Source organism: Schistocerca nitens, chromosome 9 (genome assembly GCF_023898315.1).
Source record: "Schistocerca nitens isolate TAMUIC-IGC-003100 chromosome 9, iqSchNite1.1, whole genome shotgun sequence".
NCBI lineage: Eukaryota > Metazoa > Arthropoda > Insecta > Orthoptera > Acrididae > Schistocerca > Schistocerca nitens.
The window spans coordinates 5559569-5586768 of record NC_064622.1 but is presented as its reverse complement, the minus strand read 5'-3'; the positions used below and the strand labels follow the sequence as shown (position 1 = coordinate 5586768).

The 27200-nt window shown below is 40.8% G+C and overlaps 1 protein-coding gene across 1 annotated transcript in view; it reads left to right on the top strand.

The window, feature by feature from the left end:
* Positions 1–27200, top strand: part of LOC126203685 (uncharacterized) — a 70485-nt gene continuing 43285 nt past the window's right edge. Inside the window, exons 1-2 of the mRNA XM_049938052.1 lie at positions 1–133; positions 11281–11555. Of these exons, the coding sequence (XP_049794009.1) occupies positions 55–133; positions 11281–11555 (354 nt within the window). The 5' untranslated portion in view covers positions 1–54. The remainder of the gene's footprint in view (positions 134–11280; positions 11556–27200) is intronic.

The window sequence follows — 27200 nt, the reverse complement described above, 5'->3', positions numbered from 1 at the left end:
CCTGGAACGGTGATTAGACTCCAGAGTGTCCAGACCAGCCGCTTCTCTGCAGACATGGCGCAGCCACGGGCCCTGTTAGCGTTCGCCATCTTTTGTTCAGCTTTCGTCGCCGCCCGAGCAGCCGCACCCAATGGTATGTCAGCCACCTCACAGCAGCAGGCTGCATCCACTCTACTGCCGTTTTTGTTGTTGACGTCAGCGCACAGACTGGCCTGGCGCCGCTGTCTACGCTAAAGGTGGATTTGCGAAAGATGACGGTCGATTTTAAGCTTGTTCTGCGCACCTACGTCACGCGTTCTCCGACAGCCAATGAGCGTTCAGTGATGTTCTGAGCTCTCTGCTGCGAATACCACATCCAGTGCCAGCGTAAAATGTGATCGCAGCTGGTTATGGATGCTGATGGTAGTGGCAGGCGACAAATGTTACGTAAGCAAGAAAGAGACATTATTTGCTGACTCACGCTTTCTTCAAGTGAAAGCACACGTATGTGCATGCCGCAGCTGTCCCTTGAAACCGGCAAAAATTCAGTCCCCATCCGTGTCTCGACCTGGACGAACCGCCATCGTCGAGGCTGAAGGAGATTAGTGTCCAACGTCCCGTCGACAACATGGCCATTAGAGACGGAGCAAAAGCTCGGATTAGGGAAGGATGGGGAAGGAAATCGGACCTGCCCTTTCAAAGAGACCATCCCAGCATTTGCCTTAAGCCATAAGGGAAATCACCAAAATGAGGGTGGTCGGACGCGAGTTTTAACCGTCGTCCTTCTGAATGTGAGTCCAGAGAGCTAACCACTGCGCCACCCCTCTCCGTCCAACGACGACCGTTCGTGAATCAGCCCGTCTCTTCATCTCTGCATTGCTACTGCAATTTACATGTATTTGAATCCGCTTACTGTATTCGTTTCTTTGTCTCCCCATACAGGGTGAGTTTCTTTTATCGTGTACAAACTTTACGGGTTGATCGGTGAGAGGATACGGAACAAAAAAGGTCTAATGGACTTACTTCCGGGAACACATGGTTTCCATGCTAGAGACCATTTATTCAATCATACATCGTTACAGAGACTGCGGTCTAATACATGCTGTACCATGGAGCGAAGTTACAGTATGTGTTGAAAATGGTTTCCATGTGCCTCGACGTATGCGTGTACGCGCCGTAGCATGTTCTGTCTCACATGTTCACATCGGCCAGGCTGCATCCGAACAGTGTCAAGGGCAGCACGAATAAACTGCTCCAGTGTCTCGTCATGTGGAATGGGCTTTGCATACTCGATAATTTTGAGATGGCCCCATAACCAGAAATCAAACGCATTGAGAGGACCATTACATAGCAGCCACATGACCTTTAGAATCATCAATGGCACTTCTTCCAGCGGGGGAGGCAATGTCACGCGCAACAAATGCCGACAGTTCCGGCCTGTTAGGCGACGTTGAAGGAAGACTGGTCCCAAAATAGGGTCGCCAATTATCCCAGCCCTCACATTCCGGCTGCACCGACGCTGGTGATTCGCTGTCACCGTACCACGGGGGTACTGCGTACTATCCTAAGATGAATGTTGTGAAAGTTGAAGGTACCACTCCGTGTAAGGGTGGCCCCATCTGTGAGTAGGATGGATGACAAAAATCTCGGAATCGTGGTTGCCGGTGAGGAAACCATTGACAAAACTGCTCCCGATGTGTAAAGTCTGTCGCTAGTAAGCCCTGCACACGCTGTAAGTGATAAAGGGTTGTAACAATTCTCATGGAGAACGTTCCACACGGCCGTCTGTCTTACCCTGCACTGGCGGGCCAACTGCTTGGTACTGACACGGCGGTCGCCTTCCACAGTGTTAATAACATTTTCCTCCAAGTCTGGTGTCTGAACATTTTTGGTACGTCCTTCAAGATTTCCTGCTCAGGCAAACGGCGAAACACTGTTGCAAACCTTGAATGCTGTGGTTGTTTCGGCGGGGATAGGTCATTCCTCTCGACACATCGAAATTAAACACATAACCAGTTTGTAGTTGCCCAACACTTCTTCATTACAGGCACATGCTGTTAATGAAACCAAGAGTAACACGATTATCATAAAAGGCACGTGGCCTGCAGAACCGGCAGTAGTACTCAGACTGAAACATTAATGCATTAACTAAAACAATGTCCATAAAACACCATTAATAAAATGTAACTGACATAACTGAAGGCTTCATGACTTAAATGGGAAATGGCTTTCACACAACCCATATCAAATTCTGAAACTGCTTCCATGGACTGATTTTAAGCAACTGTAGCAAAGCAAAGGTATCATCAGATTAATGCACTAGACTAACCTCCTCTTTAGTATTACTCACAGGTAGGAGGTTCACATACATTTCATGGCCATTATACAATAATAGCATATTAAATAGTCTTAACATGGAGCGATTACAATTTTTACCTTGAAAATTAGTGATGGACGCGAGCAGACCGAAGGGTACTACCAGATAGAGGAGATTCACGGAAGAGAAGGTAAAATGGAGCTACACTCTACTTTGGGCTACAATTAAGCTTCCACAAAACCACAACACGCTCCACCGGAAAGATGGAATTGCAGGACACTAACAACGTAACCACAGACATCGATCCAGGTCCTTAAATTTCCCTCTTCCACCGTGATACCCCGATCGGAGTTTGCTAGCGTCGACTACTGCCAATTATCTGAAACATAAACACGTCAGCGGCAGACAACATTCTGGCGCATCAGACAGTCAAACATATCCGCCCAACTTGTTATAAATAAATCTTTAATTATACACGGCACCAATGAACCCAAGTCTGCCGGCCGGGGTGGCGGAGCGGTTCTAGGCGCTACAGTCTGGAACCGCGCGACCGCTACGGTCGCAGGTTCGAATCCTGCCTCGGGCATGGATGTGTGTGATGTCCTTAGGTTAGTTAGGTTTAAGTAGTTCTAAGTTCTAGGGGACTGATGACCACAGCAGTTAAGTGCCATAGTGCTCAGAGCCATTTGAACCATTTTTTTTTTAACCCACGTCTAACCTAAATAAGCACTTGCCCAGTAACGGCTCTTAAAATTTGATTAGCCAGTTCTCTATAACATAGAAATAAAATAATAACATAGGAACAGGAAATAGGAAAATTATTTCGGCCCGCTCTTCAACGTCAGGCACAGACTTACGTACTATTTGGCAAGACCTCTAGCTACACATTAAGCACGGCTTGATGTCTATTTGTTGTGCGTAGGTAGCAATCCCTTAAATACCATCAACATATCAGGCGCCAGGACCAAGTACAGCGACAAATAACTGAAACAATCAAGATAGTTTTCAGTGGACTCGGGTATTCAATTTACGTGAACAGAAAAAAAAAAAAATGGTTCAAATGGCTCTGAGCACTATGGGACTCAACATCTGTGGTCATCAGTCCCCTAGAACTTAGAACTACTTAAACCTAACTAACCTAAGGACACCACACACATCCATGCCCGAGGCAGGATTTAAACCTCCGACCGTAGCAGCAGCACGGTTCCGGACTCAAGCGCCTAGAACTGCTCGGCCACAGCGGCCGCAATTATCCCGATACAAGCTTTCAGCCCGCCGCCTGTTGTTATTTGTCTTTTTGTAAGCAAACAACATGTCCGCATGGTCTCGATTCGAATACAGAACCATTGCGTACTACGCTGCATCACGTCCACTACAAGATGAGTCAGCAAGAGAAGTGAATCGGACGCAGCATTACCAATTACTATGACAAGAGAGGGCGCTAGAGCATGACGTATGGGGAACAGTACCACCCTCTAGGAGGAAACCACGGATACTGTAACTGTGGCTGCCTGGTTCAACGCGCATTTGACCGCAGTCTCTGTAACAAATACGATTGAATAAATGGTCTCTAGCACTTCCGGACATAATTTCATTAGATCTTTTATGTTCCGTATCCTCGCATCGCTCAATCCTTGTAGTTTGTACACGGTGAAAAAAATCACCCTGTATAATATTTACAGCCAACACTTCACTCGATTACTAAACCGAAGATTCCTTGGTGTCTCAGAATGAGTCCTACCAACAGATTTCTTTCATCCCAAGTTCGGCTCAGAACATCCTCAGCAGTTATTTAAACTACTCATCTAATCTCCAGCATTCTTCAGTAGCACCTCATTTCAGAAGCTTCTATTCTCGTCTGACGTGTTTATTGTCCACGATTCATTTTCGCACGAGTCTACACATCAGACAGATACCTTCTGAAAGGGCTCCCCTTAATTTAAATTTATAATCTACGTTGACAAACTACTCTTTAAGAAATTCTATCGTTTGAATATATATTCGATGTTAACAAACTACTCTCGTTTAGAAATGCTTCTCTTATTATTGCCAGTCTTCATTTTAAATTCTCTCTACGTCGGTCATCGTCAGTTGTTTTGTTGTCCAAATAACAAAACTCATCGGCTACTTTTAGTGTCTTATTTCGCAATTAAATTCCCTCAGCACTGCTTGATTTAATTCGACAGCAGTCTGTAAGCCTTGTTTTACTTTTGCTGGTGTTCATCTTATAGCCTCTTTTAAAGACGCTCTCCATCCTGTCCAACTCACCTTCCACGTCCAAAACCGTTTCCAAATTTTCCTTGCATTCTAAATCTATTTGAACTTGCTTATTGCCATAGATTCCCCCTGTAGTTTTAGTCTTCTCAGTTCACTACATTACAAAACACACCTTGATTCTTCAGATGATTTCTATCAGTTTATCTGCTCTTTCAGTCAAGGTCTGTCATAAACTTGTTTTCTTCCCTAATTTCATTCAGTATCTTTTCATTAGTGACTCAGTCTTCCCACTTAATCTACAGCACATTTCATTAATACCATATTTCAAAAGGTGCTATCTTCTTCTTTTTATCTTCCACCTTTCATTTCCACCATATTAGGGATCGCAACATTTTAAACACTTTAATCGCGATTGACACACCGCTCATGAGCACACATCCGTACTGTAAGCAGACTCTCAAAGCGAACTGCGACCAGGACAGAATGGCCGCTGCCTTTACGCAACTTCGCTCTGTCCTTACAAACACCCACAAAATTACACATACTGTACATATTACTATGAGAACGACACATATAAACAATCTACATGATTCCCGTTTATATGCTAAATCCTTTCAGTAGTTAAAAACACCAATTTCATAATCCTTTTTTCAGAAAATCTAGCGTAATATCATTCGTTGGTTGCACACGAATCTTGTAACGAATAAAATTACGTTAAAGTTATCTCTATCGTAAGTATTGTACATGAATTAGGGATAGAATTTTACCAGCTTTTTCTTTGGCGACGTTAATTTTTACTGGGTTCCCTGGTTTCTGTGTTATTTGCAACTTATTCAGTAAAATAGTCAACATCATAGTTACTAGCTATTATATATTTTAAACCTAATGACAACTAAACATCTTTAGGGAGTTATTGTATTCTATTATCTTATAATGGCATTATATTTATTGTTTTGCAAATTTATTTTGCACTAAAATACGTTTTTAACTTTCAGCAAGAACATTCCAGCTCACAACTCAAATTGCACTGCTTTCTGCTTTAGTGTGTTGTTGTTGTGGTCTTCAGTCCTGAGACTGGTTTGATGCAGCCCTCCATGCTACTTATCCTCTGCAAGCTTCTTCATCTCCCAGTACCTACTGCAGCCTACATCCTTCTGCATCTGCTTAGTGTATTCATCTCTTGGTCTCCCTCTACGATTTTTACCCTCCACGCTGCCCTCCAATTCTAAATTGGTAATCCCTTGATGCCTCAGAACATGTCATACCAACCGATCCCTTCTTCTAGTCAAGTTGTGCCACTAACTCCTCTTCTCCCCAATTCTATTCAATTCCTCCTCATTACTTACGTGATCTGTCCATCTAATTCTTCTGTAGCACCACATTTCGAAAGCTTCTATTCTCTTCTTGTCCAAAATATTTATCGTCCATGTTTCACTTCCATACAATACTACACTCCATACAAATACTTTCAGAAACGACTTCCTGACACTTAAATCTATACTCGATGTTAACAAATTTCTCTTCTTTAGAAACGCTTTCCTTGCCATTGTCAGTCTACATTTTATATCCTCTCTACTTCGACCATCATCAGTTATTTTGCTCCCCAAATAGCAAAACTCCTTTACTACTTTAGGTGTCTCATTTCCTAATCTAATTCCCTCAGCATCACCCGACTTAATTCGACTACATTCCATTATCCTCGTTTTGCTTTTGTTGCTGTTCATCTTATATCCTCCTTTCAAGACACTGTCCATTCCGTTCAACTGCTCTTCCAAGTCCTTTGCTGTCTCTGAGATCATTACAATGTCATCGCCGAATGGATTTTAATACCTACTCCGAATTTTTCTTTTGTTTCCTTTACTGCTTGCTCAATATACAGATTAAACAACATCGGGGAGAGGCTACAACCCTGTCTCACTCCCTTCCCAACCACTACCTTCCTTTCATGCCACTCGACTCTTATAATTGCCATCTGATTTCTGTACAAATTGTAAATCGCCTTTCGCTCCCTGTATTTTACCCCTGCCACCTTCAGAATTTGAAAGAGAGTATTCCAGTCAACATTCTCAAAAGCTTTCTCTAAGTCTACAAATGGGAGAAACGTAGGTTTGCCTTTCTTTAGTCTAGCTTCTAAAATAAGTCGTAGAGTCAGTATTGCCTCACGTGTTCCCATATTTCTACGGAATCCAAAGTGATCTTCCCCGAGGTTGGCTTCTACCAGTTTTTCCATTCGTCTGTAAAGAATTCGCGTTAGTAATTTGCAGCTGTGACTTATTAAACTGATAGTTCGGTAATTTTCACATCTGTCAACGCCTGCTTTCTTTGGGATTGGAATTATTATATTCTTGTTGAAGTCTGAGGGTATTTCGCCTGTCTCATACATCTTGCTCACCAGATGGTAGAGTTTTGTCAGGACTGGCTCTCCCAAGGCGGTCAGTAGTTCTAATGGAATGTTGTCTACTTCCGGGACCTTGTTTCGACTCAGGTCTTTCAGTGCTCTGTCGAACTCTTCACTCAGTATCATATCTCCCATTTCATCTTCATCTACACCCTCTTCCATTTCTATAACATTGCCCTGAAGTACATCGCCCTTGTATAGACCCTCTATGTATTCCTTCCACCTTTCTGCTTTCCCTTCTTTGCTTAAAACTGGGTTTCCATCTGAGCTCTTGATATTCATACAAGTGGTTCTCTTTTCTCCAAAGGTCTCTTTAATATTCCTGTAGGCAGTATCTATCTTACCCCTAGTGAGATAAGCCTCTACATCATTACATTTGCCCTCTAGCCATGCCTGCTTGGCCATTTTGCACTTCCTGTCGATCTCATTTTTGAGACGTTTGTATTCCTTTTTGCTTGCTTCATTTACTGCATTTTTATATATTCTCCTTTCGTCAAATAAGTTCAATATTTCTTCTGTCACCCAAGGATTTCTACTAGCCCTCGTCTTTTTACCTACTTGATCCTCTGCTGCCTTCACTACTTCATCCCTCAAAGCTACCCATTCTTCTTTTACTGTATTTCTTTCCCCCATTCTTGTCAATTGTTCCCTTATGCTCTCCCTGAATCTCTGTATAACCTCTGGTTTAGTTTATGCAGGTCCCATCTCCTTAAATTCCCAACTTTTTGCAGTTCTTCAGTTTCAATCTACAGTTCATAACCAATACATTGTGGTCAGAGTCCACATCTGCCCCTGGAAATGTCTTACAATTTAAAACCTGGTTCCTAAATCTCTGTCTTACCATTATATAATCTATCTGAAACCTGTCAGTATCTCCAGGCTTCTTCCATGTATACACCCTTCTTTTATGATTCTTCAACCAAGTGTTAACTATGATTAAGTTGTGCTCTGTGCAAAATTCCACCAGGCGGCTTCCTCTTTCATTTCTTACCCCCAATCCATATTCACCTACTACGTTTCCTTGTCTTCCTTTTCCTACTATCGAATTCCAGTCACGCATGAGTATTAAATTTTCATCTCCCTTCACTATCTGAATAATTTCTTTTATTTGATCATACATTTCTTCAATTTCTTCGTCATCTGCGGAGCTAGTAGGCATATAGACTTGTACTACTGTCGTAGGTGTGGGCTTCGTGTCTATCTTGGCCACAACAACGCGTTCGCTGTGCTGTTTGTAGTATCTTACCCGCATTCCTATTGTTTTATTCATTATTAAACCTACTCCTGCATTACCCCTATTTGATTTTGTATTTATAACCCTGTATTCACCTGACCAAAAGTCTTGTTCCTCCTGCCACCGAACTTCACTAATTCCCACTATATCCAACTTTAACCTATCCATTTCACCTTTTAAATTTTCTAACCTACCTGCCCGATTAAGGGATCTGACATTCCACGCTCCGATCCGTAGAACGCCAGTTTTCTTTTTGCTGGTAACGACATCCTCTTGAGTAGTCTCCGCCCGGAGATCCGAATGGGGGACTATTTTACCTCCGGAATATATTACCCAAGAGGACGCCATCATTATTTTTCCTTACAGTAAAGTGCATGCCCTCGGGAAAAATTACGGCCGTAGTTTCCCCTTGGTTTCAGCCGTTCGCAGTACCAGCACAGCAAGGCCGTTTTGGTTAGTGTTACAAGGCCAGATCAGTCAATCATCCAGACTGTTGCCCCTGCAACTACTGAAAACGCTGCTGCCCCTCTTCAGGAACCACACGTTTGTCTGGCCTCTCAACAGATACCCCTCCGTTGTGGTTGTACCTACGGTACGGCTATCTGTATCGCTGAGGCACGCAAGCCTCCCCACCAACGGCAAGGTCTATGGTTCATGGGGGGTCTGCTTTAGTATCAATTCTGAAGGTGTTCCCGGTAGTGCTGTTCAAGCTGTAAGAGTCGATACCATTATTTGAGATAGCTTAAGATATTTAGAAGTTATTAATTTTTAACGGTAATAGATAAATTGCATCGACAATATGTAAAACATTGTTGTATCTAAAGGGTAGTCTGTCAGACGTCTCTCTTTCGTGTGTTGCCATTTCCTATTCTCTATCTTTTTAATTATAGATTTCACTTACGCTGTGAAGATGATATTCGATGTACGACTGAAAAATTCGGTGAATCGTCACAGAAAATAAAAGAAACAAGAGCTGCAAACCAAACGTCTTTACCGGCCTCCAAAGTAATCACCATTAACTACGACGCATTTCTGGCGCCGGTTGTAAGGCTGCTGGAAACAATCAACAAACGCTTCTTGTGGAATCGCTGGATGCAACGTGGTCACATCATTGGAGACTGTAAACATCTGAGCATGTTCATGAAGAGTAGTGCTTACACTGTCTTTACTTATCTTTGACTCCTTTGCTCTATTCTCAATGACAGCCACCGATCGTCCGCAAGCATCTGTCGCATTCTTTCGATGTTGCCTGGAATTCTGCTTGTTGATGTTAATATGGCTCATCCTCGACACCGTCATTTTCGTGTCTAAAGAATTTAAACCATTCAAACACACTTTTCACTCACTGCTTCAACACATTATGGATATATGAATAAAACTACTTCTTGTGAACAACTCGTGGAATTCCCTGGATTTTTATGAAATTTCAGATCGTTGAATCAAAACGTGTAATCTCGATATTAAAGTAATCAATCTAAAACAACAATGAATTGTTCCTATGAATTGTTTATAATACAATACGTATTTCTGTGACTCCCATAAAATTTCAAACTTTTCAAATCAATTACATTAAAAACCGCAATTTCACTGTCTCGCCCCTCCTTGACGAGTTGTTGGCTTCCGTATTTAAAAACCTGACAGAATTTGTAAAAATCAGCGTAGCAAATGAATATTGTTTCCTTCTCATTGAGCAATGTAACAGCGGTCATTGATTATGCTGGTGGGTATTGTTCCTGTTCCATCTCATACGGATCTAAAAATAATGCAATGATTTCAAAATAAAATTGGCTCCTGAAGTTTTTACCACTTACGAGCCGTAGTAGTTTAACATAACCACCAGTTCCGTGGAGTCTGTGCCTGACAGAAGCGAGAGCAGCAGAATCGATTTTCGAAGAGAAAGGCCGGATCATACGTAATTTGTGTTTGCTCACAATGATCGCAAGTCACTATTAAATGATCCTCACACAATCTCAGCGAAGCGCTATGCTAATGGCAGAATGAAGTCAATGGCCGGCCGGTGTGGCCGTGCGGTTAAAGGCGCTTCAGTCTGGAACCGCGTGACCGCTACGGTCGCAGGTTCGAATCCTGCTTCGGGCATCGATGTGTGTGATGTCCTTAGGTTAGTTAGGTTTAAGTAGTTCTAAGTTCTAGGGGACTGATGACCACAGAAGTTAAGTCCCATAGTGCTCAGAGCCATTTGAACCATTTTTTGAAGTCAATGGCTGACCGCGAATCGCCATTCGGCACATTGCGTCTCTTTACCACGATCTGCTGAGATCACAGTTCTAGCTAGCTTTTCAGAAATACATATTACACAAATCACAAACTATGTTCCAGTTGCTTGCCGGGAGTACATTTCGTTTTGGTTGGTTGGTTGTTTGGGGAAGGAGACCAGACAGCGTGGTCATCGGTCTCATCGGATTAGGGAAGGGTGGGGAAGGACGTCGGCCGTGCCCTTTCAGAGGAACCATCCCGGCATTTGCGTGGAGCGATTTAGGGAAATCACGGAAAACCTAAATCAGGATGGCCGGACATGAGATTGAACCGTCGTCCTCTAGAATACGAGTCCAGTGTCTAACCACTGCGCGACCTCGCTCGGTACATTTCGTTTTCAATGATACTTAGTTACAATCCATTTTTATATATTTAACTATAAATCAACATTAATTCCTTCTACAGGGAGGGAGAGAGATTTACATAAAATACGTCTGCTCAATTCGATGGAGACAAGAGAGAATAGAACAGTTACAAACCTTTGTTTTAAACATTTGAAAACGGTATTCATTCGATGCTGATTTATCTGGTACTGTTAATCTGAATTCAAAGTTCATAGGCGTTTTATTACATTTTTCATGGACGACGTGAAACATTTCATTCAGAAAACAGCGCACATTCGTGCAAGAAAATCACTTTGAATTTTTTTTTTAAAATTTAAAAAGGAGATACGTTCTTGAAGCAATGCTTCGCTATGTCGTTCGGGTTCATCGAGTAAGACATCACAAGAAAGTGATTAATAAACAGACTACCTGAGTCAAAGATACCACACGTTGTCGTTGTGGCTCCAAGCTGTTAGTCTTAGGATACTCGCCACTGAGATACACACCTGGCACTGTGCACTGCCTTCTAATGTTGCAGCGACCTGTGACCTGCTGTTTGACGGCACCCCAATCAGCGACTCCAGCTGGTATAGCGTCCTCAATGTGTCCAGATACGTGGGCAACCTCAAGGACGACACGGCTGCTGAAGCAGAGTATCTGGTGCTCACCACCCAGGAGGTGACCGCCTTCACCTTCAACACCCCGTCCGACTACGTCGACGTGAGGTTCGACAATCCCCCCATCACGCTGAAACTTGTCGTCATGGAGGCGTTCACCAATTATGAAGAGGACATGATCTCTGCCACAGATCCGGTAATTCGCACTGCGCAGAACCTGGAGTAGGTCGTAAATCTTGTCAGTTCGGTTACATATATTTCATCACAACTGAAAACAATCGCATCGTGTCATTTGCGGTGAGGTATGGCTGTTCACTAAGTTTCGATTGTGGACATCGTCGGAAAGCTTCCCTTCTTATAGTAAGAATCGAAATGAAGAACCTTAAACATCAACAACTCATTATGACAATAACCCCTACTAAGCTTGTAAGTAGACTGTTTAGGTTTTTATGTTGGTAACGCCACGTAGCGCTCTGTATGAAAATCGCTGACTGTGTTGTGTGCAGTCTGTGGCTTGTTGGCATTGTTGGAATATTCACTATTGTAGTGTTGGGCAGTTGTGGGCAGTTGGATGTGAACAGCGCGTAGCGTTGGGCAGTTGGAGGTGAGCCGCCAGCAGTGGTGGATGCGGGGAGTGAGATGCCGGGAGTTTTGAGAGTTTGCTATAAGCGGACTATCTGGACGTGTGTCCGCCATAAAAAGGAAATTTGTAAAGATGGATGTTGAACATTATTAAGATAAATACATTGTTTGTTCTCTATCAAAATCTTTCATTTGCTAACTATGCCTATCAGTGCCTTAAGTAGTTAGAATCTTTTATTTAGCTGGCAGTATTGGCGCTCGCTGTATTGCAGTAGTTCGAGTAACGAAGATTTTTGTGAGGTGATTCACGAAAGGTATAGGTTATTGTTAGTCAGGCCATTCTTTTGTAGGGATTATTGAAAGTCAGATTGCGTTGCGCTAAAAATATTGTGTCTCAGTTTAGTGATGATCAAAATAAGTAGAGAAATGTCTGAGTACGTTCAGTTTTACTCATCTGTCTTTGTATCAAATAACGTAGAAGTTTACCAACATTGTCATTTTTAATTTTCCAAAGGGGATGTTTCACGCTGTCCGACGGACATGCTCTGGTCGATGATCGGCTAAAAGCGCGGGATCAGAGTTTGTAATCTCTACAATGACAGTCAATATTCTGAGTACTTCTTTTTCAGTGCTCGCCCTATCCATGGCAGGTTTTACTAACAAGTGGTGTGACATGTAGTAGTAGTAGTAGTATGATGTTATTTTGCCTTACGGCAGGTCTTGTCATGGGTTAAGCTCCCTCCACTTTTGTCTGTCCGTAGACAGTCTTTTCATTTCTTTAATATTTGTCTCCTTTGATATTGTCGAGCATTTTATTTCTTCTTTTTCCTCTTACCCATTTCCCCTCCACTATTTCTTCTACTCCTTCCTTCAATAAACAGTCCATCCTCAAACAATGTCCAATACAGTTTCGTTTTCTTCTTCTGATGACTTTCAGCATGTTTCTTTCTTTTCCATCTCTTCTTACTACTTCCTCATTCCTTACTCGGTCTTCCCTTTTCACTTTTTGCTTTCTTCTCCATATCCACATTTCTAGTGCCTCCAATCTTCCTTCATTTTCCTTCCTCAATGTCCAGGTCTCCGCACCATACAACACAACGCACCAGATGTAACATTTGGCAAGTCTTTTCCTCAGATCTTTGTTTAGTGGTCCTCAAAGTAATTTCTGTTTCCTCTTGAGTCCTTCTTTTGCCATTCCAATTCATTTCCTAATTTCTGTTGAGCAGTACATATTGTACATTATTACACTTCCCAAGTAACTCAAGTTATTCAGTTTCTCTATTTCCTCTCCCCCTATTTTCATACGGCACTTTCTCCCCTTTCCTACAATTACCATGCTTTTCGTTTTCTTCTTGTTAATCTTCATTCCATATTCTTCTAATTTTATGTTTAGATCTTCTAACATTTGTTCCATCTCTCTTGCACTCTCTGCCATCACAACGAAGTCGTCTGCAAATCTTATACACTCCACTCTCCGACCCCCTGTTCAAACTCCTCTCCTTCCACCAAAACTTTCACTAATAATTTCCTCCAGATAGATATTGAACAGTGTTGGTGATAAACAACACCCTTGTCTTACACCTCTTCCCAGTTCAATTTCTTCATTCATCACACTTCCTATTCTCTGGTTCATATATAAATTTCTAATTAGCCATCTATCCCTCCATGTTTCCTTAGGATTTTCATCAGTTTGTCCCATCTGACACAGTCAAAAACCTTCTCAAGATCAATGAACACAGCATACACCTTCTTTTCTTCTTCATGTATCTCTCCCCTATCACTCCCAGTAGCCCAATGGTATCTCTAGTTCCCACTCCTGGCCTGAAACCAAATTGTTCATCTCCTATTACGCAATTCCGCCTTCCATATAGCCTTCTGCTGAGTGTCCCCAGCAAGACTTTGTCTGCATGCGATATCAGGCTCACTGTTCTGTGTTCCTCACACTTTTTGATGTTCTTTTTCTTTTCCACAGATATTAAGATACTTTCTGTACAGTCCTTTGGCCATTTTCTTGTCATGTATATTTGATTACACAATTCAGTCAACTCCCTTTTCCCTTCTTTCTCCAATGACTTTAACAGTTTCACAGATGCTTTAATCTCACTAGTTACTATTGCATTTCCTTTGTCATCATCTGCAACTTTATGTTCTTCTTCTATCATAAGCTCTTCTTCGCTTGGTCGGCTGTCTGCAGCGTATAGCCATTCCATACATTTTCCCCATCTTCTCATTATTTCTAGGGGTTCACTCACCATTTTACCGTCTGCTGCCTCTACTTCCTTTAGTCCATTGTTTATCTTTTCCCTGAATATCAAATCCATTGCTTCTTTGTACATCAAATCATATTTTCCTTCTTTCTCTAATTTCTCTATCTTGTCACACTTTTCTGTCAGCTATTTCTCCTTTGCTTTTTCTGTCTCCCTTCTTAATTCATTATTTAACCTCCTGTAGCTGGGCTTCCCTTCTTCTGTGTTTACAGTTTTCCATGTCATGCGGTCATCCATATTGGTTATCATATCTGGTGTTACCCATTCTTTCTTTACTTTTTTCCTCTCCTTGGCTCCAAGCGTTTCCTTAGCTGCCTTTTTTATCCCATTTTTAAAACGATCCCATCTTCCTGCTGTGCATTCCGTTTCTTGTCCTTACATCATGATTTCACAATATGCATTCTCGAATTTTTCACAACTGCCTTTGTCTTTCCAGAATGTGGGTCACCGATTTTCATCAAGTTTTGCAAGGACGCTATACATTGAAAATAAAGAGAGACTCCCTATTTCCTGAAAAAAAAATGTAAGTCAAAAGTGATGTCGGAAAACCGTATTTTCAATGTTATACATCGAAATGTAGTCTAAAATCTAATTTTTATTAATATAATATGGTGTCCAAAGTCAATAATGTTCGAGTTATTAACGTTTTTGTGTTTTCGTGTTGTAGCTTGGATACGTGTCGTTCTACACGTATATCAGAGCGAAGTCGATGGTCGAACTGCCAAACCGATGGTCTGTATTCGATTCTTGGCTTCCATTGTTTTTCTTATTCGATATTTTTTACAGTGTATCTGATAATAATCTGATAATCAGAATCATTTTTTTACCTTCTTTTAAAAAATAAAACATCGGGAGGTGTGATTAATAACCAAATAAGTGTACATAACATTGTGATACATGATGGGCTGCGGTAGGACTTTTGTGGAAGATGGTGCTCTGCCAACCGGCACCGTGAAAGTGGTAACACTACAATGTACATCTGTTAACCGTGTTACGTTTACTTTTTTCCGAAAGATAAAGAATTTCATCTTACACTCCAAAATCATGCCACACGATTGCGAAGCAGAGAATTACAACATTGGGCAGTTGCTATCAAAATTCATCAGTTGGTCCATAACCAGCTGTCCGCGCCTTTGTTCCACGATATGCTTTTATATTCTTGGTACGCATGCAAGCTGGTGTCTGATAGATCTGTTTTCAGCAACGTGAAAGGGATATGTTTTCCTCGAAAAATGTACCGGAAAACATGCCAGTGTGGCGAGATTTCATTAGTGTGTTTCGCATGTGCGAGAAATATTTATGTTTGGCTCTTTCTATAACACGTTTCACCCCACTGATTGCGAGAACGCTCACGAATAGACGATACGATCAGTTAGGATTGCGCAATATGTAATTTACTTTAGCTGTATTTTTATACTATGTATCACGATGAAAGTAATGTCAATATATTGATTATTAATCACACCTCTCGATGTTTTACTTCAAGAAAAGGATATGGGAAGGTTTCTGATCGTCGTAATATTATCAGATACACAGAAAAAACTATCGAATGAGAAAAAGCTACGATCAAGACTCGAACAGGACCAGCAGATTGGTGCTTTAATGTGTTGACCGCTCGATCGCCGACCTCGCTCTGCTAGACGTGTAGGATGACGGATACCCAAATTACAGCACGAAAACACAAAAACGTTAATAACTCGAAAGTTATTAACTACGGACCCCGCATTATCTCAATGAAAATGTTAATTTTTAGACGATGTTTCGTTTTATAACACTGAAAATTCGATTTTCTGTCATTATCTGTTTACCTCGATTTTTTTCGAAAACTAGCGAGTGTTTAGCAAACAGCCCAAAAGCGTGTCTCTTTACTGTAAATGTACAACGTCCTTGTAAAGCCTGATCAAAGCGGTGGCCCAGATGCCACGCCCTTCCCTTGTAAGTAGCGGCACCCTCCCGTTCTCGATTTGGTAATCGGCCAACACTTCTGAAACCATCAGAAGAGAGCCGTTACTACCGTCGTATCCTTGGCTATCCTAAAAAAGGAAGCCCAGCAAACAAAGACAATTCGCGTTGCTTATCTTTTGCACGGTTGCAGCACGTACTTAGATCCACGTAACGAATGCTGCCTAAGTACGATGCGCTTCTCAAGCATTTTCCAGAAATCGAGGCTCAAAATTTTACGAGCCTGTCGAATATGACACGAGAGCGCCAGTTGTTGGTGCATGAGACGACGAAGGCTAGTAGATATCCTTGGGTAAGAGAAGAAATATTGCATTTAAATGATGAAAAGAGAAAATATAAAAATGCAGTAAATGAAGCAGGCAGAAACGAATACAAACGCCTCAAAAATGAGATCGACAGGAAGTTCAAAATGGCTAAGCAGGGATGGCTAGAGGACAAATGTAAGGATTTAGAGGCATATCTCACTACGGGTAAGATAGATACTGCCTACAGAAAAATTAAAGAGACCTTTGGAGAAAAGAGAACCACTTATATGAATATCAAGAGCTCAGATGGAAACCCAATTCTAAGCAAAGAAGGGAAAGCAGAAAGATGGAAGGAGTATATAGAGAGTCTATACAAGGGCAATGTACTTGAGGATAATATTATGGAAATGGATGTAGATGAAGATGAAATGGGAGATATGATACTGCGTGAAGAGTTTGACAGAGCGCTGGAAGACCTAAGGCGATACAAGGCCCCGCGAGTAGACAACATTCCATTACAAATACTGATAGCCTTGGGAGAGCCAGCCCTGACAAAACTCTACCGTCTGGTGAGCAAGATGTATGATAGATTTAGACAAAGCTTTTGACAATGTTGACTGGAGTACCCCCTTTCAAATTCTGAAGGTGGCAAGGGTAAAATACAGGGAGCGAAAGGCTATTTACAATTTGTACACAACCCAAATGGTAGTTATAAGAGTCAAGGGGCATGAAAAGCAAGCAGTCGTTGGGAAGGTGTAGGGATGCAGCCTACTCACGCTGTAGTAAATTCACATCAGTTTCCATTGTGTGCCAGCCAGTCTGCTGTAACTAGCTCTGACGTCATAAATGTTGCGCAATACCTTAAAAATCAAGCAAATGACCTAAAACTTTTCTGGCATGTCAGAAATAATACTAAATTAATATGTGTTAAATATCAGTTCGATAACTTCAGCCATTTCCGAAATTTGAACGTTTTTCTGTAAAAATCATTGGCGCAACAGAAAAGAGCTAGAGACTTCAAAATTTATATTTAGATTCATCTTTCATAATGATTTAATAAAAACAGTACTTTGGATTTCACAAATTAAGATTTTAGTGGAAATTCATGATTTTGTGGTTTTCGTCTCAAAACTGAAGGAAGCAAGATAGATTAAGTAGGCTAGTAAATAAGGCTAGGATGTTTAGATTTAAATAGGTTGGAGGTCCGCTATGACTATGAAGATGTGAAAAGTTTCTTTTGAATACCTATAAAATTATAGCGATAGCGGATCTCAAAAGGGACAGTTCAGAGCTCATCTGCTGCGTGCAGGGTAATTAAATTAATTCTCTCGCCCAAAATATTTAACTTAGCCACGTCAAAAATTTATTATCAATACTTACCTGCGTGCTGAGTGCACATTTAAATTAAGAGCTTCATCGGCCATCAGCAAAAGAAGCTATAATTTATTATGTAACTTGAAGTGGTGCGTTACTAGCCCAGCGGCTACTCGGGAGAGTCGATTTGATGAGGCGTTCCCTTAGCCGTCCGCACCGTGGCTTTATATATAAGAGCGCTGCGCGAGGAAGCAAGGCCCCAGTTCTCTCCAGACGCTGAATGACACGCCATCTGTGTCGGCAGTCGCGCCGCATCGGTATCACTGCGATAAACAGCCTCGGGTGCCGTATTAAGTTACTCGAGATATGCGGAACCATGAAATCATTTCAAGTAAAGTGTTAATTCTGGGATGATTTTCATTATCTAGCTTCAGTTTGCGTAGTGTCGTATTTTCACGTGCCGTCGCGGGACAGACATTCTACCAAATATTTAGCGTGGCGTTTGATGAAATACTCTCATCAAATTATGGCGAGCATTCTTTTTAACATTTAATTCGGACATTTATAGTTGCATCAGCGCATTAGACTCTGAACTGCTCTGTTAGTTAGGTTGTAGGGATACTTGTGTTTTTTATTTGTGACTTTGAGAATATACCCAACTATTTTGGAAAATTGTTTTTGATTAGAAATCCTGGACAATCTCCTAATTCCTCAGAGTTATAAGCTGCAGCTATAATGATACTCTCAGATGAAGTGGGCACTAGGAACTCTAATTGCAGGCTTCACGTTTTGTTAAATCACTTTCTGGGGGCTAAAAAGGAATTAGAGAGCCAGTGTTGAGAACGGCGAAAGACAGCATTAACAACATTCTAAAAGCCAGAAACTGATTCAACAAACAAACATTTGTACAGCAACAATAATTTTCAATTCTCTCAAACTTGCCGCACCACATATGGTGCATCGGCCGGGAAATCAACTAAGTGAAAGTGATTTTTAACTATTCGGATTCGCGAGTGAAATGCGACACGCAGCTGAGTAATAGAACAGTGAAAGTGTTACGTGTGCATGTGGACGACGCAATTGGATTAACAACGCATCTGGATTGACGGAGCTGGCACTGAGTCTAGCGTTGCTGCTGGCATCGCGAGTAGCCAGTTTCGCCGCACCGCAGTCGTCAGCCGCAGCAGCCGGAGCCGCGCCTGTAGTTACGGGCCACGCAAACACACAACAGCCGTTGGAGTGCCGTCTGCAGTTCAACGTGCCACGTCGCATCAGTAATCCTGGTACGCCGCGCCGACAACTTCGTGCAGAAGGAACTAAGTTAAGTGAAAAGCTGCTAAAAATTTTACTAACCTGCACTAAAAGACTGTCGGCGATGGAACCGCCAAAAGAAACCGAGTTTAAACTTAAATTAGAACCTATGTCTCTTGAGGGAAATGTAAATCCAGACAACGGTTCAAGTGTAAACATGCATGAAAGTAGTAATGTTAAGGTGAAATATGAAATATTGTCTCCTGACAGTAGTTTAAAAAGGGGCAATGATTCAATAATAGAGACCCCTGTAGTAAAGCAGAAAGTAGAAATTGCAAATTTATTGGATGATAGTTTCTCTGATGAATTAAAAATGAAACAGTCATCAGAGATAGTAGAATTTAAGCAGGAGAAGTTAGATATGACTAATCAATCAGAAGTTTCATTTAGTTTTGATGATTCTGGTGTTGGAGCTAGTTTTTCGTCACCTGAGTGTGATAAAAAGGCAGCTAGTGGGCAACCCAAAGATGCCGGGGCTGTTGATTTAAATGTTATATTACAAGCAATAGCTGCCAGTAATGCTGAATTAAAGTCTGAAATGGTGGCCAGTCAAACAAATTTTAATAAACGGTTCGAGGCAATGGACAATAAATTAGAATCCAATAATGCTGAATTAAAGTCTGAAATAAGTGAACAGGTCAAAAGCAGTAATGCTGAATTAAAGTCTGAGATTATGGCCAGCCAAACTAATTTTAATAAACGATTGGAGGTAATGGACGATACCTTCAAGGCTGGTTGTAATAAATTGAAAGAGGATCTAGACAGTTTGAATTATAAAATTGATTACAATCATGAGGATATTAAGAAAAAGGTTGCTCAACAATTTTCGGCCATGTATAAAACAGTAAAATCCGAAGTTGCTGAGGTTCGCAAAGACTTCCAAATGGAAGATGCGAAGCTGGAGCACAAGTTAACAGAAAAGATCGAGGCGGAATCTGAACTGTGCTCAGATAGATTTAAAGATGTTAATATAAAGGTAAACATATGTCAAGCAGACATAGATGCAATCAAAACTGATACTACTCATATTGTGCAAAGAGTAGATAATGTTGAAATGGGAGTAGAAAATGTTAGTACTAACATTGCTAACATTGAGAGTAAAGTAGCTTCAGTAACTTCTGGTAATGGTAGTATACAACAAGTTGTAGCTGCAAACGCCGCTTTTATCGGGTGTCGGCAGTTCTTGCGGTTTGATCCAGATAAAAATATCCACTCGCTAGATTTCTGGAACGATTTTGAAGATGTGATTCCACCAACTTGGTCTGAACGAGAGGAAATCTCATTTATTAGAAGCCATTTAGCAGGTGACGCCATGCGTTGGTCAGCTGATGTTATGTTGAAGTGTAAAACATTAGCGGAGTTTAAAACTGCTTTCATTAATGAGTATTGGTCTAGTAACAAGCAAAATGAAGTGTTGAGAGAATTTTGGAGTGGAAAACGCTTCAATGCAGGCAAGGAATCAATTAAAGAGTTTGCTAGGTCATGGATCTCACGTTTGTCACATTTGGACGAAAAGCTAAAACCTGAAATGATTATACTAGGTCTTGAAGCCAAACTGCCGTGGTATTGGCAAACTAGTATTATATCAGCCCCTAGAGACAATCTGGATCGTTTCATTAAATATCTGGAACGTGTAGAACGTGTTGCTGCCAATGAGGAGCAAGCACGTAATAACAGAAATGCTAATAACAATAGTAGTAATTTTAGGAACGAGCAAAATGGCAACGTAAACATCAGAACAGTAGGTGTTCGCCATCCTAAGAGGGGTAGGAATTGGGGAAATAATTATCAGAACCAACAATGGCGTCCAAGGGATAATAATGTTGTTCCAAACAGAAATATGCATGTAAACAACAGTACGGAAAGCAATGCTATGCCAGCTAACTATAATGAAACTAAAGGAAACAGCAGTAGGCCGAGGCAGGAAAACTAGTTCCCGTCTATGAGGACACTGGCGCTCACCAGGCGGTTACTTTTCCTAAGCCAGTAGTTACGGGAATTGGTAAGACAGATCAGAATACTCAAACTGAACATGTGGATGAAGAGTCGGTAGCACCTAAGAATACAGCAGAAATATTAGATCACTCACAGTATTTGATAGATACCGTGTTAGAGACGCTTTCTAAGTGGGAAGAGCAAGAGAAGGCGCAGCAGTGTAACGATAGGGAGGAGCTACAAAATACTGAATTGACAGGTGAAGAAGCAGAAGAAATTCATGCTTATATTTACGATGAAGATGATGTGCTCTTATCTAAAGTGCCTGTGCAGGATGTTGATAATGTACTAATAGATTTAGGACAGGAGATAAGTGAGGATGTAGAGGGTAGGCTGTTGGGGGTCGATGAACCCAGTAGCTGTGACCAGTTGTCACTTGAGAAGGAAACCGACGATAATGGTGAAAGTGGTTTAGCTGTAACTAGTGTTATGCCCGGTCTGGAGGCGCAGAGTCGCTCAGACTACAGTAATTTGGGTCATGTTCAGCAAACTAAATGTAATGAAGTCGTGCGATGTTTCGATTTAAAATTAATAGACCGACTGGAAAAGGCAGCTGAAAATGTAATTCAGGAAACCCCTACACACTGTGACCTAAATGTAATGAAGACAGATGTTGATCACTTTAGTTGGAGACAAATCCAAAAGGAATTATTAGATGAAGTTGAGGAACCACCTGTACAACCTAGAATAAGCCACCCTATAATAATAGTAAATATGTTGGGTATCAATGTACATTGTCTCTTAGACAGTGGAAGTGAGGTGAGTGCAATATCTCAGTCCTTCTTTGATGCATTACCTGGTAAAGACAAGCTTACAGTAATGAGGGTATCAGGACTAAGAATAATTGGTGCTACTGGCAAGGTGTCAAAAACAGTAAAGCAAGAAGCTTTGCTGCCCTTTAACATTAATGGTAATTTAATTGATCATCCATGTTTAATTGTAAACAATCTCAGTATTGAGGTTTTAATTGGCGTAGATTTCTTGTCAAAATATCAGAGTGTTGTTGACTTTGAAAGAAGCCAGTTAAAAATGGTCTTGCCGATAACCGGAGTAATTACAGTCCCTTTTAGTGATAAACATGTAGTAACTGATGATGAAACTTGGGAGCTGCCTATACGAGTTGTGAAAAATAGGAGATATTGGGACGATAGTGTTAATCTTAGTACAAGTAAGCTGAACACAGAAGAAGAAGAAGCATTTATTTTAGACAAAATAGAAGCTAAATTGCAGGAAATCGATAAGATTCCAGCCAATCAGAAGGAAGAACTGAGACAGTTTCTAAAAAGGCATCATAAGGTATTTTCAGATCGACCTGGCATAGTCAAAGGTTATGAATGTCAGTTAAAGGTGAAACCCGGCCAAGTGTTTTTCAGGAAGCCATACCAAATACATGTAGCTAGGAAGGAGGCAGTTCGAAAGGAGATACAGAGAATGCTGGAGTGGGGTGTGATTGAAAAAGCGGTCAGTGAGTACAATAATCCTCTTGTAGTTGTACCAAAAAGAGACGGGAGTGTCAGATTGGTCTTGGACGCTCGTTGGTTGAACGAAATAGTGGTTAGGGAAAGTGATAGACCGCAGAACATGGACGAGTTATTGCAAAAATTCCGGGGAGTAAAATTCTTAACTTCTATGGACATCACGTGTGGATATTGGAATTTGCCACTGGCGGAAAGTTCAAGGAAGTACACAGCTTTCTTGTACGAAGGAGTTTGTTACCAATACCGTGTGGTACCTTTCGGACTTAATATCTCTGTTTGTGCCTTCGTACGTGTGATGTGCCATGTTTTAGGACCAGCTTTAAGTAATAAAATAACAGTCTACGTCGATGATCTGTTAATAGCAACTCCTACCTGGGAAGAACACATAGCTTTATTAAAGGAAGTGTTAGAGGCTATTGAGAGAGGTGGCATGAAACTAAAGATTGAAAAGACAGAGTGCGTTAAAGAGGAAATAGGTTTCTTGGGATATAGGATAAGTGGAAAACGTATTCTGCCTGACCCAGGAAAGCTAGCAGTCATTGAAAAATTTGAGGCTCCCAGAAACAAGAAGCAGTTGAGATCGATGTTCGGTCTGTTCGGCTTCTATAGGCGTTTTGTTAGTGATCAGGCTTTTAATGCTCCCTGTCTTCACCTCCTGCTGAAAAAGAATACCCCTTGGGTTTGGACAGCAGAATGTCAACAGGCGTTCGAGGTGCTTAAACAATCTTTAATTAATAGTCCAATTTTACATCATCCTGATTTTGAAAAACCATTCTGTATGTCTGTTGATGCTAGTGGCTATGGCATAGCTGTGGAGATATTCCAAGTAGAAATAGAGAACAAACAAGAAGTGCACAAGACTATAGCTTTCGCAAGTCGATCTTTACAGGCAGCAGAGAGAAATTATGGCATCTCAGAACTAGAAGCATTGGCAATTGTATTTGGGGTACAGAAGTTTGAGCAGTATCTATTAGGTCATAAGATAATTGTTTACAGTGACCATAAGGCGTTGACCTTTTTAAAGACCTGTAAGTTAAGGAATGCTCGTTTGGTAAGATGGTCATTGTATCTCCAGCAGTTTGACCTTGAAGTTAGATATATTCAGGGGAAAGACAATCTGGTAGCTGATGGGTTAACTAGAAGTGCGGAGCTCTGTGATGACGCGGGAATTACAGCAACAGACCCAAATGAAGTTCGAATGTTTGCATTGCACGAAGTAAAGGAAGCAAGTGCATTAAAGAGAGTGATTAAGAACTTGAGACGTGAACAGAATGCAGATGACCAACTGAAATTAGTGAAGAGCTATTTAGGAAATGCGAACTATCCTAAGGTTTCGCAATACTATTGTCTGCATAAAGGTATTCTGTTTAGAAGGAGAAAGGTAGGTGTTTCTGAGTGGAAACTGTGCCTTCCCTCACAACATGTAGACTTACTAATCGACTATGTACACCTGAGGTATGGTCACTACGGTGCAAAGAAGTGCATTGCAAAATTGAAAGAGAGGGTTGTGTTTGACAACATGTACCGCCATGTGGCTAAGCGTCTAGCCTCTTGTGTAGTGTGCCAGAAAGTCCGTGCTGCTAACACCAGAATACAAGGAGATATGCATTCAGTAGAGCCAACTGAAACCCTAGAATTACTGGCTTGTGATTTGTTTGGCCCTCTTCCTGTTTCGAGAGGTGGTTGCACCCATGTTTTTGTTGTTGTGGATGGATTCAGTAAATATGTTAAGCTATACCCAATTAAAAGAGCAAATGCAAAAACATTGGTTGAGAAGTTGGAAAAAGATTTCTTCGTGAACGTTGGCGTTCCGAAGAATTTGCTGTCAGACAATGGGCCTCAATTTACTTCTGATAGATTTAAGGAATGTCTAGATAAGGCCGGCGTGAAACATCTGAAAATATCTGCGTATTTCCCCCAAGGAAATATGAGTGAACGTATTATGAGAGAATTGAATAGGCTTTGCAGAACTTATTGTGCTCGGAAACACTCAAGTTGGGCAGAGCACATTAAGTATTTTGAGAATGTAACTAACAACTTAAGACATGATGCAACTGGTTTTGCACCTTGCGAATTGATGTTTGGCCAAGAACCGCACAATGTGATTGCCGATATGGTAGAATTCCCTATGCTAACGCAAATATCCACAGACGAGAAGAAACTAAAGGCTAGGGCAAATATGAGAAAAAGAGCGTTGGAAAGGAAGAAGCGTCATGACGCAAAAGCTGTACCTACTAGTTTTGAAATAGGTCAGTTAGTCCTTGTCAAAACCAAAGAAAAATCAAAGAAAGTAAATGCAGAAGCAAAGAAATTCATGTTCGTATACCAAGGACCTTTCAGGATCATAGGAAAACCACATGCCAATGCATATAGGCTAGAGTACCCTAAAAGTAAGAAACTATTAGGTCTCAGGAACGTGATCGACCTAAAGAAATTCATAGGTAGTGAATGAATGCTGTAGGGAAGAGGTTGTTCTGTAACCTCTACACAGTGTGGCAGCTGTGCAGTCCCAGCTGTGTGAGATCTTCTTTCCCTTTCAGGTCTCACTCATTCTTCATCTTTCCTATCCTCAAAAATTTCGACCTCTTCTTTCATACATTAAATTTTCCGGTATGGTTATCAATACAGCATTAAGCTAATGAATGCTGTAGGGAGGAGGTTGTTCTGTAACCTCTACACAGGGTGGCAGCTGTGCAGTCCCAGCTGTGTGAGATCTTCTTTCCATTTCAGGTCTCACTCATTCTTCATCTTTCCTGTCCCCAAAAGTGTTGACCTCTTCTTTCCAACACATGAAAATTTTCTGTCATGGCTATCAAGCCATGAGTTCTGTAACCATTCTATCTACCGATTAGTGAAGAACAAAACCTGATATGACAAACCTAATAGTGACAAACAACAGAAAAGTATGACGTAAAATAAGATAAAATGTATTTGAGTAACAATTATGTATAGAACCCTGGTAATATTATAAGTACAAAGTGTTGTTTTATTGGAAATGGTCCCACAATAGTAATTTAAAAAGATGTACAAATTCATGTTCAAGCAGGATCTGAAGTGGTAGTGAAACCTAGTGTATGAATTAGAGCTAACTAAGAAATAGTAAGAGAGAGTGCTTAGTGTTATGAAAAATATGCAGATAATTTGTAAGAATAAACTCACCTGGTGTAGCAAGGAAAGGCAGTGTAATAGAATTGAACAGTGTTTGTGGTTGAGACGTGAAGGACACGTCCCTGAAGTATTTATAAGGTTGGAGCTGGCCATTATTTTGGTGTAGTGTGTGACAGGATACACCTACACGTATTGAGGTTATGAGTTGGAGGCGTGAATGCGACCATAGGTACCCTTATGTTAGATGAGACAGAGCAGCTCATGGTGTCCTATAGGTTTAAGGAAATTAGCATTACGCATGTCCATAATTACTTGATGCATTTTAGTGGTAAGTCGAGAGAGACTACCTGTGGTTACAGCGTCCGATCGAGTGGAAATGGATTGCCACGTGAGCAAACTGATCAGCTGCAATACACTAAAGATATGAAATAAATGTGCTATCCTATGCTTTAAATATTAATAGAGTGAGTGTTAAATATGTACATAGACTAGCAACGTAATTGAATAACATAATGAAAGAAGTAAAAACATTATTTTTAGCTCAGCATAAATACACTTCAAAGTAAGTAAGTACCTAATTGCAGATGTGGAACTGACAACAGCAGAGGACCAATAAGTGGATTTTGTAGTCAACTAAACGTAGTGTGTTTTGAACACCCACAACTGTACTATTACCAAAAGTTACTCACATGTACAAAGAAGCTGAGAAAACAACCACTAATCATACTCATACTATCTCTAAAAATAAGGTAATCAAAGATGAGTCAGTTAAGTAATACAAATGTATCAGGAATGTACCGAGCATTGGTTCAGAGTTCCGGCCCAGAAATAATAAATTCAGATTAAATATGATTTATGATTGTATGCCTTAGGAGCATAAATTTTCTCTAGTAAATGACTAAAAGCGTTTTGAGCCATTTGTTTAACGATTTTATGACAATTAAGTAACCGCGAGAGTAATACTGAAAAAGTTCTGTTAACTTTGTTCCAGTAAAATATTAAAGGATAAAATGTATATATCCTCATTTCATTGTGACCCACCCATAGATATTAAGTGAATAGAGTCTGAGGCACTCTTTTTGTTTGTTATACAGGACAAACCAGATAATTACAGCCTGGTAGCTGTGTGAAAGCGTGGAGTGACTTGGACACAACTCACAGTGACCCCTCCCCTTTCCCCATGTAATTTAGAGAGAACGTGAAGGACGCACACCATAGCAACTTCCCCTCCTCTACCCTTGTGAATGGAAGTGTAGGACGCCAGCCAAAGCGGCTACAACCACGTGTGTAAAAATTATTTGTAAACTTTTCTTTCAGGTTTAGAAAAGACTGCTAAGAGATAATCATCTGTTTATGTATCATGTTATTTTCTTTGAATTTGTGTATGTAAAAATATATTTAATGTATTTAATGGATCTAAGATTTTCATAATTTTTCAATTTGTATGTGTTTGTTTGTCTAAGGCAATATGTATGCCAAAATATTTCATTGACTTTGCTTAAAATTTTGAGTAATGACATTGTTTAAAAGGCAGTGAACATGCCCACAATTTAAATAATTAATGTAGGTAATCAGTTTT